The 12,410-nt window shown below is 54.0% G+C and overlaps 2 protein-coding genes across 2 annotated transcripts; one reads left to right on the forward strand and one right to left on the reverse strand.

Moving 5' to 3' along the window:
- Nucleotides 1-4,991: 4,991 nt before the first annotated feature.
- On the forward strand, nucleotides 4,992-5,666 carry BJ171DRAFT_476926 (uncharacterized protein; the record flags this gene model as incomplete). The annotated part of the gene is made up of 1 exon (XM_053108856.1): nucleotides 4,992-5,666. One exon carries the CDS (start codon nucleotides 4,992-4,994, stop codon nucleotides 5,664-5,666), a length of 675 nt encoding a protein of 224 aa, XP_052964108.1.
- Nucleotides 5,667-5,714: 48 nt separating this feature from the next.
- BJ171DRAFT_515339 (uncharacterized protein) lies at nucleotides 5,715-6,174 on the reverse strand. Its single transcript, XM_053111932.1, has one exon. The coding sequence runs from the start codon at nucleotides 6,016-6,018 to the stop codon at nucleotides 5,836-5,838; it is 183 nt and encodes a 60-aa protein (XP_052964109.1). The 5' UTR covers nucleotides 6,019-6,174; the 3' UTR covers nucleotides 5,715-5,835.
- Nucleotides 6,175-12,410: the final 6,236 nt, after the last annotated feature.

The following is a 12,410-nucleotide window of genomic DNA, read 5'->3' on the forward strand; positions in this document are numbered from 1 at the left end:
CCATCTCCCTTTCTGTCTTTATTGATGATGGATGCACCGCTCTTGCCCTCATTGATCCTGCCTTTGCGGATCTCCATAAACTCTCTCTTATCCCTCTTTCTACTCCCTACTCCGTTTCCCTTGCTGATGGTTCTTCGGCCGGTTTCATTCGTTTCCAAACCGTTCCTGTGACGTTGACCATTGGTTCCCACACCGAGTCGATTTCTTTTCTTGTGACTCGACTCTCCACCACTCCCATCACTCTTGGTCTTCCCTGGATGCGCTTGCATAATCCAGTTGTCAATTGGAAGTCCCTCTCCCTTTCGTTCTCCGATCCCTCTTGCCTTGCTGATGGACACATCCTCGCGGATGTCTCTGCTTCCTCCTTGGACACTTCGTCCCCTTCCGGCTATTCGCCTCCCCCTTCGGGCACTTCGCCTTTGACTCCTCCTCCCTCCGGTCCTTCCCTTACACCGGTTCCCTCCTTTGGCACTTCGCCTTCCCTTTCTTCCCGCCTTGACTCTGCTTCGCTTTCTGAAGAGCCAACGGCTTTATCTTCAGCCCGACATTGAGCTCGTTAATGCGGCGAGTCTTCTCCGTCTTGCACGGGAAGACAAGCTCGACATTTTCGCTGCCCAAATGGATATCCGTCCTCCTTCGCCGGAGACGTATCCTACGGTGTCGATAAGGTCCGTGCTCACGACGAAGGTGTATGCCGAGTCTGGCACCCCTGTTGACTCTCGAGGTGTCCCGCTCAAATACAATGAGTTTGGCGACGTTTTCAGCCTCAAGTCTGACCCTCCTTCTTCCTTGCCTCCTCACCGTCCGTATGACTTGTCTATTGAGTTTGTACGGACCGAGGATGGAAAGGAACCTCGTTTGCCAAAGCCGGGGAAAGTCTATCCTTTGTCCCCGGCCGAGGAATCTGCTCTTTCGGAGTATCTGACCAACGCCCTCGCACGTGGTTGGATCTCCAAATCCTCTTCTCCCGTTGGTGCTCCCTGCTTCTTCGTGAAGAAGCCCAATGGTGGTCTTCGCCTTTGCGTCGACTACCGGGGCCTCAATGCCATCACGAAGAAGAACCGCTACCCTCTTCCCCTCTTCCAGGATCTTCTGGATAAACTTTCTTCTGCCCGCGTCTTCTCACACCTTGACCTTCCTGATGCTTACCACTTGGTTCGTGTCAAGAAGGGCGATGAGTGGAAGACTGCTTTTGTTTGCAAATCTGGCTCTTACGAGTACAATGTTATCCCCTTTGGTCTTTCGAATGCCCCCGCTGCTTTTCAGTTTTTTATGAACGACATCTTCTCGGACCTCCTTGGTGTCTGTGTTGTCATTTATCTTGACGACATCCTGATCTTCTCAAAAGATCCCCTGGAGCATGAGGAGCATGTTAAGCTTGTTCTTTCTCGCCTTCGTGAACACTCTCTTAAGGTCAATCCGGCCAAGTGTTCTTTTGACCTTTCTGAAGTTGACTTTCTCGGCATGATCATTTCTGCCGATGGCATTAAAATGGACCCTGCCAAGGTCGAGGCCGTTTCCCTTTGGCCTGTTCCCTCTTCTGCTCGCGACATCCAAGTTTTTATTGGTTTCGCAAACTTTTACCGCCGCTTCGTCAAGGACTTTTCCGCACTTGCTCGTCCTTTGACTTCACTCACCACCAAATCCTCCACCTTCTCTTGGTCTCCCGAGGCCCAAGAGGCTTTTGATTCTCTTAAACGTTCATTCACTTCCGCACCTATTCTTCGTTACTTTGATTTCTCCAAACCCGCTGTCATCGAGCCCGATGCTTCTGACTTTGCTCTGGGTGCCGTCCTTTCCCAGTTTGACCCTGACGGCGCTCTTCACCCCGTTGCTTTTCACTCTCGGCAATTCCGTCCCGCCGAGGTGAATTATGACACCCACGACAAAGAGCTCCTTGCTATTGTCGATTCCTTTACTGCCTGGCGTCATTACTTGATGGCTGCCGACCCCGATCATCCCACTCTTGTTTTCTCTGATCACCAGAACCTCACCCGGTTCACTTCCGCTTCCCAACTTTCTCGCCGCCAGTTCCGGTGGGCCCAATTCCTTTCTGATTTTGCTTTTCGCATTTACCACCGCCCTGGTCGCCTCAACACCAAAGCCGATGCTCTCAGTCGCCGTTCTGACTTTGAGATAAAGCCTGGTGACTCCCTCCACTCCACCAACTTCCTTCAGCTGTTCGAGTCTATTTCTCTCGACAGCATCACCGTTATCGGCTCGAACCCCGATTTTCTTTCCGAGATTCGAGCTGCCACCCTTTCTTGTTCCCTTCTTTCTGACTTCAACGCCAAACGTCTTGATGGCGATTACTCCTTCCGTGACGGTCTCCTTTACTTTAAAGACCTGATCGTTGTCCCTTCCCCCGAGCTCCAGCTCAAAGTGTTTGAGCAACGTCACTGCTCCGCTGCCGCTGGTCACTTTGGTCTTGCCAAGACCGTTGAGCTCATCTCCCGGGACTTTCACTGGCCCCGGCTTCGTAAGTCTGTGCGTCGCTTCATTGCTAATTGTGAAGCGTGCCAGCGAGCCAAGCCGTCCCGTCACTCCCCTTATGGTTTACTTCACCCTCTCCCCGTTCCTTCCGAACGTTGGTGGGACCTGTCGATGGACTTCATCACGGATCTCCCACCTTCGAACGGCTTTGACTCCATCTTCGTGGTTAAGGACCGCCTGTCCAAACAAGCACACTTTGTGCCCACCACGAAGACGGTTACAGGCGAGCAAACCGCCGAACTCTTCCTCTCCCACATCTTCCGCTTGCATGGTTGTCCCCGGTCTATTGTTTCGGACCGAGGAACTCAGTTTACTTCGGCCTTCTGGAGGCGCTTCAATGAGCTTCTGAAGACGAAGATTTCCCTTTCTTCTGCCTTCCACCCCGAGACCGACGGTTCGACCGAGGTTCTCAACCAGGTCATCGAGCAGTATTTGCGTATCCATTGCAATTACCTGCAAGACGACTGGACCCTTCACCTTCCCCTTGCCGAGTTCACTTACAACAACTCGGAAAACACCTCCACTGGCATGACTCCCTTCTTTGCAGTCCATGGCCATCACCCCATTTTTGATCCCTCCATCATCCGTGATCCTTCTGTTGTGCCCTCTGCCGAAGAACGTGTCGACCGACTTCAGACCGTTCTCGAGGATCTCAAGGCCAACCTCCGGGTTGCCCAAGAGTCCTACACTTTGCAGGCCAACAAATCCCGTCTCCCCACTCCCGACATCTCCGTTGGCGACCTCGTTTTTCTTGATCGTCGCCACATCCGCACCCTTCGTCCCTCCAACAAGCTTGATCAGAAAAAGCTTGGCCCCTTTAAAGTTCTTCGCCGCATCAACCCCGTTGCCTTTGAACTTAAACTCCCTTCCACACTCAAAGTCCACCCCGTCTTTCATGTATCCCTCCTTGAACCCCGAACGAAGGACATTGTTCCCGAGTTCACCCAACCCGAACCTCCACCCATTCTTGTTGACTCCCAGGAAGAGTTTGAGGTCGAGACTGTTCTCGATTCTCGGCTCTTCCGTGGTCGCTTACAGTACTTGGTTCAGTGGAAGGGCTATTCCGAGACTGACCGGTCTTGGGAGCCCGCTGCCAATGTTTCCCACGCCACTGATCTTGTTGCTGACTTCCACCTTCGCTATCCCTCAAAGCCGAAGGCGACGCCCGGAGTTCGTCGCTAAGGAAGGGGATGATGTTAGGGATAGCTTCTGCTTGTTCTCCACTTTGACTGCACACTTGGCTGTTCTTTTGCCTTTCTGTTTGTTTGTGTGTAGCTTTGCAGTTCCCCTCCAATTTTCCGCCTTTTGCCTGCCATTTCCGCTCCTTCCGCACTTCCGTTTCCCCGCGCTGCTCCGCTTCCTTTGTCTTCTTCGCACGCGCCGGTTTGTTTGTGCACGCGCCTTGCTGCGATTGGTTGCAATTCGGCTGCCGGTCATGTGTCCCACCACCGGTGACTCATGACCTGCCTGACCGCCCCGATCTCTTGTTCATCTCGCATGCATTTGCCCCAACCTTATACTTGACCAATCCGCTTCTTGGACGTTGAGTCACATTGCTTCGCCTTTGCACGTTTCTCCTGCCAGGTGCTTCGCTTTTGCTTGCGCCTCCCTCGCTTTGGTTCTCTGCCTGTCTCGGTGGTCCTTCTCGGCCCTCGTTCGTGCATCGCCCCTTCGCCCTGCTCGATCGCCCACTTTTCCCTCCCTTGGCCGCCCTTCGCTGCCAAGTCCGGACTTGTCTATAAATAGCCTGACCCCCGCGATGTGTAGTCGAACCTCAGCGTTCAAAATAGGACTAAATAAAGTGCCTTCTACTTTATTCTCTGAGTGTTCCTCACGTCTCATTTCGAGACTAGTCTTATCTTGAACGGATCTTTGCTTCCCTCGCTCCCTCTCCGAGTCCACTTCGGACTTTACCCTTGCCTTCCCTGAGCTCACTTCGAGCTCACTTCTTCTTTTGCCGTTGAGTCCCCTTCGGACTCTAACAGTCACCGATACACGGTCTTCTATTCAAACACAGACGTGTCTACACCTTCCGCCTCTCCCGCCGCCCCTCTGCGCTTCCTCCGTTGCGCTGAAGTCCTCGAGGATGGCACTCGCTGCCCCGGCCGCGCCGTCCAGACCGGGCTCAAGTGCAATGTCCACTGCACCAAGCCCGGCTTGTCAGGAACTGGACAGGGGCAGGACCGGGGAACCGAAGGCAAGGACAAGGAAGCAGAGACAGGGCTGAACAGGGGCTGGTAAGGAGAGTGATGATCGTTTATTGAGGTGATAATTCACTAGCGTTCATCAGGAGGGGAGCGGGGTGTTCTATTCAAGTCTATGTGTACCCCTCCCTCGCTCGCCCTCCGGAGAATATATTCGAGCCCCGACCCTATGTTTCCCACGGTCATGAATCACGCCCGAGTGGCCATGCAGGGCGGGTCATGAATGACGCGTCGCATGATCGGCGACCGCGTTCATAACACGGCTACAACCACCGCTGCCCCTATGCCACTGGCATGTCTGGTTATACGCTGCAGTGCTCCATGTCCTGCATGGAGGGCTTTGATGGGTGCTTTCACCACCGCCGCTTCCCCGAAGCGGACTATGTGGGTCGCTGCACCCACATGACCAAGAAGTCCGACTTGAAAGTCCGTTGCTCGTGCAAGTCCCTCCACGGCCGAGACGTTTGCGAGTGGCATGAACTCTACCCCACGCGCTTTTACTTGGAGGTTATGCAGGTGGACCGCAAGCCCGCGTATTACGACTCGGACTCGGACAACGAACCCGGACCATCGACTCCTCGTCGGGCTCCCATGAAGCGCACTACCCGCACCCCCGAGGCCTTTTGGGATGCCGAGGATCACGAAGAACCCACCTTTGTCTCCCCCGAGCAGAAGGCCGATGATGCCAAGAAGGCCGAGGAACTCGCCAGGATCGTGAGTGCCCTCATGTCTGTCTCGGACAGAGGCGACGCCATTGATACCGATGCAGTCAACAAGGTGAGCCTCGGACCCGCAGCACCCACTCCCGTCTTTCTCGCTCTCAATCGCGTCAATGTTCTCAACTGGCTTCTCTCCACCCCAAAGATCATTTCGGGCGTCATTGGTGAACGCTCCCCCAGAGAACGTCGCACCTTCACTCCCGCACCCAAGGCCACCAAGGGTATCAAGGTCAAGGCTGAGCGTGGCTGAATGGGTGGATGTATTGTTTTGTTTGTCACAGAGTCATGAATACATTTTGACTGGCTCCAACCACGAGCACCACAGAGATGAAATACACTGAATACTTCATATACTGATTTCATTGTTCGCGCGGACAAAATGTTCATTTGATTCGCTTCCTGGCATTTTCGTGTCCCTGTCAGGCAGACTCGAGGAAACAATTGGTGGCTTCCTCTTGATCTCTTGCGACACCTTGGCCATACCAGTAGCAGATACCAACACGATACTGGCCGTTACGGTTTCCCTGCCAGGCTGACTTGTGGAACCATTGGAATGCTTCGACGTGGTCTCGGTCCACACAGTTGCCCCATAGGTAGCACATTCCAACTTGATGTTCCCCGTAGGAGTTGCCCAGGGCCGTGTTAGGGTCCGGAGGGGACTCAACGGCAAAAGAAGAAGTGAGCTCGAAGTGAGCTCAGGGAAGGCAAGGGTAAAGTCCGAAGTGGACTCGGAGAGGGAGCGAGGGAAGCAAAGATCCGTTCAAGATAAGACTAGTCTCGAAATGAGACGTGAGGAACACTCAGAGAATAAAGTAGAAGGCACTTTATTTAGTCCTATTTTGAACGCTGAGGTTCGACTACACATCGCGGGGGTCAGGCTATTTATAGACAAGTCCGGACTTGGCAGCGAAGGGCGGCCAAGGGAGGGAAAAGTGGGCGATCGAGCAGGGCGAAGGGGGCGATGCACGAACGAGGGCCGAGAAGGACCACCGAGACAGGCAGAGAACCAAAGCGAGAGAGGCGCAAGCAAAAGCGAAGCACCTGGCAGGAGAAACGTGCAAAGGCGAAGCAATGTGACTCAACGTCCAAGAAGCGGATTGGTCAAGTATAAGGTTGGGGCAAATGCATGCGAGATGAACAAGAGATCGGGACGGTCAGGCAGGTCATGAGTCACCGGTGGGGGGACACATGACCGGCAGCCGAATTGCAACCAATCGCAGCAAGGCGCGTGCACAAACAAACCGGCGCGTGCGAAGAAGACAAAGGAAGCGGAGCAGCGCGGGAAAACGGAAGTGCGGAATGGGCGGAAATGGCAGGCAAAAGGCGGAAAATCGGAGGGGAACTGCAAAGCTACGCACAAACAAACAGAAAGGCAAAAGAACAGCCAAGTGGGCAGTCAAAGTGGGGAGCAGGCAGGAGCTATCCCTAACATCATCCCCTTCCTTAGCGACGAACTCCGGGCGTCGCCTTCGGCTTTGAGGGATAGCGAAGGTGGAAGTCAGCAACAAGATCAGTGGCGTGGGAAACATTGGCAGCGGGCTCCCAAGACCGGTCAGTCTCGGAATAACCCTTCCACTGAACCAAGTACTGTAAGCGACCACGGAAGAGCCGAGAATCGAGAACAGTCTCGACCTCAAACTCTTCCTGGGAGTCAACAAGAATGGGAGGTGGTTCAGGTTGGGTGAACTCGGGAACAATGTCCTTCGTTCGGGGTTCAAGGAGGGATACATGAAAAACGGGATGGACTTTGAGTGTGGAAGGGAGTTTAAGCTCAAAGGCAACGGGGTTGATGCGGCGAAGAACTTTAAAGGGGCCAAGCTTTTTCTGGTCAAGCTTGTTGGAGGGACGAAGGGTGCGGATGTGGCGACGATCAAGAAAAACGAGGTCGCCAACGGAGATGTCGGGAGTGGGGAGACGGGATTTGTTGGCCTGCACAGTGTAGGACTCTTGGGCAACCCGGAGGTTGGCCTTGAGATCCTCGAGAACGGTCTGAAGTCGGTCGACACGTTCTTCGGCAGAGGGCACAACAGAGGGATCACGGATGATGGAGGGATCAAAAATGGGGTGATGGCCATGGACTGCAAAGAAGGGAGTCATGCCAGTGGAGGTGTTTTCCGAGTTGTTGTAAGTGAACTCGGCAAGGGGAAGGTGAAGGGTCCAGTCGTCTTGCAGGTAATTGCAATGGATACGCAAATACTGCTCGATGACCTGGTTGAGAACCTCGGTCGAACCGTCGGTCTCGGGGTGGAAGGCAGAAGAAAGGGAAATCTTCGTCTTCAGAAGCTCATTGAAGCGCCTCCAGAAGGCCGAAGTAAACTGAGTTCCTCGGTCCGAAACAATAGACCGGGGACAACCATGCAAGCGGAAGATGTGGGAGAGGAAGAGTTCGGCGGTTTGCTCGCCTGTAACCGTCTTCGTGGTGGGCACAAAGTGTGCTTGTTTGGACAGGCGGTCCTTAACCACGAAGATCGAGTCAAAGCCGTTCGAAGGTGGGAGATCCGTGATGAAGTCCATCGACAGGTCCCACCAACGTTCGGAAGGAACGGGGAGAGGGTGAAGTAAACCATAAGGGGAGTGACGGGACGGCTTGGCTCGCTGGCACGCTTCACAATTAGCAATGAAGCGACGCACAGACTTACGAAGCCGGGGCCAGTGAAAGTCCCGGGAGATGAGCTCAACGGTCTTGGCAAGACCAAAGTGACCAGCGGCAGCGGAGCAGTGACGTTGCTCAAACACTTTGAGCTGGAGCTCGGGGGAAGGGACCACGATCAGGTCTTTAAAGTAAAGGAGACCCTCACGGAAGGAGTAATCGCCATCAAGACGTTTGGCGTTAAAGTCAGAAAGAAGGGAACAAGAAAGGGTGGCAGCTCGAATCTCGGAAAGAAAGTCGGGATTCGAGCCGATAACGGTGATGCTGTCGAGAGAAATAGACTCGAACAGCTGAAGGAAGTTGGTGGAGTGGAGGGAGTCACCAGGCTTTATCTCAAAGTCAGAACGGCGACTGAGAGCATCGGCTTTGGTGTTGAGACGACCAGGGCGGTGGTAAATGCGGAAAGCAAAGTCAGAAAGGAATTGGGCCCACCGGAACTGGCGGCGAGAAAGTTGAGAAGCAGAAGTGAACCGGGTAAGGTTCTGGTGATCAGAGAAAACAAGAGTGGGATGATCGGGGTCGGCAGCCATCAAGTAATGACGCCAGGCAGTAAAGGAATCGACAATGGCAAGGAGCTCTTTGTCGTGAGTGTCATAATTCACCACGGCGGGGCGGAATTGCCGAGAGTGAAAAGCAACGGGGTGAAGAGCGCCGTCAGGGTCAAACTGGGAAAGGACGGCACCCAGAGCAAAGTCAGAAGCATCGGGCTCAATGACAGCGGGTTTGGAGAAATCAAAGTATCGAAGAATAGGAGCGGAAGTGAATGAACGTTTAAGAGAATCAAAAGCCTCTTGGGCCTCGGGAGACCAAGAGAAGGTGGAGGATTTGGTGGTGAGTGAAGTCAAAGGACGAGCAAGTGCGGAAAAGTCCTTGACGAAGCGGCGGTAAAAGTTTGCGAAACCAATAAAGACTTGGATGTCGCGAGCAGAAGAGGGAACAGGCCAAAGGGAAACGGCCTCGACCTTGGCAGGGTCCATTTTGATGCCATCGGCAGAAATGATCATGCCGAGAAAATCAACTTCAGAAAGGTCAAAAGAACACTTGGCCGGATTGACCTTAAGAGAGTGTTCACGAAGGCGAGAAAGAACAAGCTTAACATGCTCCTCATGCTCCTGGGGATCTTTTGAGAAGATCAGGATGTCGTCAAGATAAATGACAACACAGACACCAAGGAGGTCCGAGAAGATGTCGTTCATAAAAAACTGAAAAGCAGCGGGGGCATTTGAAAGACCAAAGGGGATAACGTTGTACTCAAAAGAGCCAGATTTGCAAACAAAAGCAGTCTTCCACTCATCGCCCTTCTTGACACGAACCAAGTGGTAAGCATCAGGAAGGTCAAGGTGTGAGAAGACGCGGGCAGAAGAAAGTTTATCAAGAAGATCCTGGAAGAGGGGAAGAGGGTAACGGTTCTTCTTCGTGATGGCATTGAGGCCCCGGTAGTCGACGCAAAGGCGAAGACCACCATTGGGCTTCTTCACGAAGAAGCAGGGAGCACCAACGGGAGAAGAGGATTTGGAGATCCAACCACGTGCGAGGGCGTTGGTCAGATACTCCGAAAGAGCAGATTCCTCGGCCGGGGACAAAGGATAGACTTTCCCCGGCTTTGGCAAACGAGGTTCCTTTCCATCCTCGGTCCGTACAAACTCAATGGACAAGTCATACGGACGGTGAGGAGGCAAGGAAGAAGGAGGGTCAGACTTGAGGCTGAAAACGTCGCCAAACTCATTGTATTTGAGTGGGACACCCCGAGAGTCGACAGGGGTGCCAGACTCGGCATACACCTTCGTCGTGAGCACGGACCTTATCGACACCGTAGGATACGTCTCCGGCGAAGGAGGACGGATATCCATTTGGGCAGCGAAAATGTCGAGCTTGTCTTCCCGTGCAAGACGGAGAAGACTCGCCGCATTAACGAGCTCAATGTCGGGCGAAGATAAAGCCGTTGGCTCTTCAGAAAGCGAAGCAGAGTCAAGGCGGGAAGAAAGGGAAGGCGAAGTGCCAAAGGAGGGAACCGGTGTAAGGGAAGGACCGGAGGGAGGAAGAGTCAAAGGCGAAGTGCCCGAAGGGGGAGGCGAAGAGCCAGAAGTGGACGAAGTGTCCAAGGAAGAAGCAGAGACATCCGCGAGGATGTGTCCATCAGCAAGGCAAGAGGGATCGGAGAAAGAAAGGGAGAGGGACTTCCAATTGACAACTGGATTGTGCAAGCGCATCCAGGGAAGACCAAGAGTGATGGGAGTGGTGGAGAGTCGAGTCACAAGAAACGAAATCGACTCGGTATGGGAACCAATGGTCAGAGTCAAAGGCACGGTTTGGAAACGAATGAAACCGGCCGAAGAACCATCAGCAAGGGAAACGGAGTAAGGAGTAGAAAGAGGGATAAGAGAGAGTTTATGAAGATCGGCAAAGGCAGGATCAATGAGGGCAAGAGCGGAACATCCATCATCAATGAAAACAGAAAGGGAGATGGAGACCGGGCCAGAAAGACTCATGACGATAAGAGTGGCCGGAAGAAGAAGCTTATCGTCCGATAATGACGAGTCAAAGGGGGAAGATGTTCGTATCGCCGAACAGACCACCTCGCTTACTTGCGAGGTGCTGCTCGGCTGTGGGCATTTCCCGAGTTCCGTTTGACCAGAACCGGGCACTGCTGAACATCGCGACTGCCGGGACAAGACTTTTCCCCGCAGTACAAACAGAGACCCTGCTCACGACGTCGCTTTTTCTCGACGTCGGAGAGCTTAGCAGGGCGGACCGAGACAGAGTCAAGGTCCATGGGAGTGGGCGCAGAAGAGGAGGAAGAAGAAACATGCGCGGGAGAATGGTGGTGATGGGGAGCAGAGCGAGAAGAAGGAGGAGGAGGTTGGGAACGGGAGGAGACCTTGAGACGATGGAGGGCATCGTCGTACTCGACCGCTGCCTTGATCAACTCAGGCAGGGAAGCGGGAGCGGGGTGGAGACCGATGAGGTGGAACTTGACCTCAGACTTCAGACCCTCCTTGAAGAAGTGCATCTTGGTGGGTTCGTCGGTCTGGACTCGGGCGGCAAGTTGGACGAAGCGGGTGGCAAAGGCTTGGCAGGACTTAAGTTGAACCAAGCGCTTGAGGTCGTTCAAGGCCTTATCTTGCGAGGAGGCCGTGTCCTCACCGAAGGTCGACTTGAGGGCAACTTCGAAATCGGCGAAGGAAGCGGGGAAACGGTTGGCCATGTAGAAGGCGGCCTCGTACCACTTGAAGGCTTCGCCGCGGAGGAAGGAGGTGGCATAAAGGACCTTCTGGCGCTCGGGCGCGAAGAAGGCGGGATCGGCGAGGAAGACCAGGTGGCACTGGGCGAGGAAGGCCGTCGTTTCGTCACGGGAACCTAGGAACTCCTTGGGCTTGTTCACCTGGTAGACCTGGCGGGGAGCGGCGGCGGGAGCTTGCAGGTCCTGGATCTGACGATGGAGAGCAGCGTTCTGGGTCATGAGGGCGTTCATACGCTCCTCCATGCGCGCCAGATACGCATTGAGATCTGCAGGGGGTGCAGCAGGCTCAGCCATCGGATCGACAAGGGAAAGAGAGGCGAAAGAAGAAGAAAGGCCGGGAAGCCAAGAGGGAGCGTTCAAAATGATGTTAGAGTCCGAAGGGGACTCAACGGCAAAAGAAGAAGTGAGCTCGAAGTGAGCTCAGGGAAGGCAAGGGTAAAGTCCGAAGTGGACTCGGAGAGGGAGCGAGGAAAGCAAAGATCCGTTCAAGATAAGACTTGTCTCGAAATGAGACGTGAGGAACACTCAGAGAATAAAGTAGAAGGCACTTTATTTAGTCCTATTTTGAACGCTGAGGTTCGACTACACATCGCGGGGGTCAGGCTATTTATAGACAAGTCCGGACTTGGCAGCGAAGGGCGGCCAAGGGAGGGAAAAGTGGGCGATCGAGCAGGGCGAAGGGGGCGATGCACGAACGAGGGCCGAGAAGGACCACCGAGACAGGCAGAGAACCAAAGCGAGAGAGGCGCAAGCAAAAGCGAAGCACCTGGCAGGAGAAACGTGCAAAGGCGAAGCAATGTGACTCAACGTCCAAGAAGCGGATTGGTCAAGTATAAGGTTGGGGCAAATGCATGCGAGATGAACAAGAGATCGGGGCGGTCAGGCAGGTCATGAGTCACCGGTGGGGGGACACATGACCGGCAGCCGAATTGCAACCAATCGCAGCAAGGCGCGTGCACAAACAAACCGGCGCGTGCGAAGAAGACAAAGGAAGCGGAGCAGCGCGGGAAAACGGAAGTGCTGAATGGGCGGAAATGGCAGGCAAAAAGGCGGAAAATCGGAGGGGAACTGCAAAGCTACACACAAACAAACAGAAAGGCAAA

Source organism: Polychytrium aggregatum, assembly GCF_025602895.1.
Source record: "Polychytrium aggregatum strain JEL109 chromosome Unknown BJ171scaffold_34, whole genome shotgun sequence".
Lineage (NCBI taxonomy): Eukaryota > Fungi > Chytridiomycota > Chytridiomycetes > Polychytriales > Polychytrium > Polychytrium aggregatum.

Bases quoted from the DNA above. Each gene is read 5' to 3' on its own strand.
- BJ171DRAFT_515339 (XM_053111932.1), bottom strand. From the start codon at position 6,018: ATGTGCTACCTATGGGGCAACTGTGTGGACCGAGACCACGTCGAAGCA.